This window comes from Octodon degus, unplaced genomic scaffold (genome assembly GCF_000260255.1).
Source record: "Octodon degus isolate 3935 unplaced genomic scaffold, OctDeg1.0 scaffold00026, whole genome shotgun sequence".
In the NCBI taxonomy this organism is placed as follows: domain Eukaryota; kingdom Metazoa; phylum Chordata; class Mammalia; order Rodentia; family Octodontidae; genus Octodon; species Octodon degus.
This window is the reverse complement of record NW_004524602.1, coordinates 8,285,410-8,287,846: the sequence shown is the minus strand read 5'-3', so window position 1 is coordinate 8,287,846 and position 2,437 is coordinate 8,285,410. Positions and strand designations below refer to the sequence as shown.

Below are 2,437 nucleotides of genomic sequence, written 5' to 3'. Positions count from 1 at the left end.
GCGGCGGCGGCGGCGGCGGCGGCGGCGGCTCCCTGTTGAATGGGCCGGGAGGGCCCAGGTCTGAAGTGCTGGCGGACGCGGCCTCCGGGGGCGCAAGGCGGCAGCAGCGGTGGCGACCAAACGGGTGTTGGAGTTGGCGGCGGCCATGGAGGGCCTGGCTGGCTATGTGTACAAGGCGGCCAGCGAGGGCAAGGTGCTGACTCTGGCTGCCCTGCTGCTCAACCGGTCTGAAAGCGACATCCGCTACCTGCTTGGCTATGTCAGCCAGCAGGGAGGGCAGCGCTCCACGCCCCTCATCATCGCTGCCCGCAACGGGCACGCCAAGGTGGTGCGCTTGCTCTTAGAGCATTACCGAGTGCAGACCCAGCAGACCGGCACCGTGCGCTTCGACGGGTAGGTACCTCCGGACTCCAGCTTCCAGCCAATCCTTGGGTCGTTCCCTCCCTCCGTCCCTCTCCATGTGGGTGCGCACGTCTCCTTTCGCACCCCGTGCGGTCCCACCTATGCCCGCTTCATTTGCCTGCGCGAACGCTCCCCGCGTTTTGCTGCCCATCATAGGCCCCTGCCCTTTATTTCCTCTGTAGGCGGGTTCACTAGATGGTGAACCAGCAGGATGGAAGGGCGGCTGCCTTCCTAGGCTTTAGCTTTATCAGTACCCGCGTCGATAGCGAGACCAGAAATTAACGAGGTCAGCAGTTAAAATTGAAGATCTCTGCTGAGTTCTTTGAGCACCTAGCTGTATCCTGTACGAACGAGTTGGCTGGTAAGTGTTCAGAAGATTGCTGAAGCTTTTAGGTAAAAATAGTCCCCCAGAACCCCTGGCCGTTTGAGCATTCTCAGGAGACTAGTGAAACATCTCCAAACATGAGTCTGAGTCTTCCCACCTTGCTGGGATAGATACTTGGGGGGCGGAAGTGGAACTGGATCTGGTGTAGAAGATGATGCCATTGTTAATTACACGTTACACTGCTGTTTGGAGGCTTCATCATTTACTGTTATCCAAGTTGGGGTTTTCAAAATTCATGTTGTCATAATATAAAAATTTGTCCTTTCAGTTGTACATATTTGGGTATGGTGATGAACACAGAATTGTCAGTTTTGACCTTATCCTTTTTTTCTGTGCTGAAGGATTATGAACTATCTTACAGATTACAGCTGATAAAGGTTTTGCTTCCTTGAATGTATTTGTTTTTATTGATCCTTGCCGATACATAACTATTTTAGCATTTTATTCTTTTGAAGTAGGAGGAGTCCGAACATAAAACATGTTGAATTTTTGTGCTTAAAACCTTCCTGGTTAGCATTTTTTGTGTAAGAAAGCATTTCTTGTTTTAAAGATGTCAAGGGCAGTGTTAAATTTTTGTTGATGTAATAAAAGCTTTTTATCTTGCTTTGGAGGAGAGGAAAATATTTTTTTGAGCGTAACATTTTAATGAGACATCAGCCTTGGGTGGTGGCTTATCTGTATGGGACCACCTGTATAGATGCTATATGGCAACCCAGTTCCTGAATGCTTACCCTTACTGGCTGGCTTTGGTGTCCCGTCGGTCTTCTGTTATTCTTACAGCCCAAGAGGAGGAGTGCAGTGAGTGACCCCTGAGCCGCAGTGCCCTTTCAGCTGTACCAGCACCTGTATACACTAAGCTAGGAATCGCTGCAACAACAGCTGTGGGGAGTTACAGAGTTTGCTGGGGTCTGTATGGATAAGGGAGAACAGTTGGGAGAAGATATAGTTCTCTAAAGAATTTAAGAAGCCTTTGCTGATTGCTGTCTTACATCATCAGACAAAGCTACTTTCAGGTGGTTAACCTGAAAGGTCTAGAATTGAACTTGTTTAGTTTTTTTTGTCTTTGAGACAGGGTTTTTTTTTTTTTTTTTTTAAAGCAATCTAAGAGTATTTATTTATTTACTTATTTTTGTGGTACTGGGGATTGAACTCAGGACCCTGTGCTTGTCAGGCAAGCACTTACTCTATTGAGCTATTCCCCAGGCCCTGAGACAGGGTCTTACTATGCGGTTCAGGCTGGCCTTGAGCTCAATTGTATAGCCCAGGCTGGTCTCGAGCTCTATAATTCTCCTGTCTCAGCCTCCAGAGTGCTGGGATTACATGCGTGCACCACTATCCTTGGCTTTTGTTTAGCGTTTGCACTGGCTTGTGAAGTTAAGGGATTCAGTGAGCAAACATTTATTGAACCCCTACTGTGTGCTTGGTCCTGTGAGAGGGATTGGTGTGCAGAGATGAATGACTCAGTGTCCCACTGTGGAGGATGACGGGCAGAGAAAAGTGGAGACATAAATAAGTAATTGCAGATGCTATGACATTTAAACTGAAGGAAATCCACTGACCTTCTCAGACCAAAAAGCTACAACTCTTGTTGCACAGGTCCTGCTTTACCTTGGTCTTAACCATCCAGTAGAAAAGTATGAAGACGAAATA

General features: G+C 48.1%; 2 protein-coding genes across 2 annotated transcripts in view; one reads left to right on the top strand and one right to left on the bottom strand.

Annotated features, from left to right (window-relative positions):
- Positions 1-147, bottom strand: part of LOC111816074 (translation initiation factor IF-2-like) — a 3,293-nt gene extending 3,146 nt beyond the window's left edge. Inside the window, exon 1 of the mRNA XM_023712637.1 lies at positions 1-147. Coding sequence (XP_023568405.1) covers positions 1-147 — 147 coding nt within the window.
- The window catches only part of Fem1b (fem-1 homolog B), a 15,453-nt gene continuing 13,028 nt past the window's right edge, over positions 13-2,437 (top strand). Inside the window, exon 1 of the mRNA XM_004628784.3 lies at positions 13-393. Within this exon, the coding sequence (XP_004628841.1) occupies positions 146-393 (248 nt within the window). The 5' untranslated portion in view covers positions 13-145. The remainder of the gene's footprint in view (positions 394-2,437) is intronic.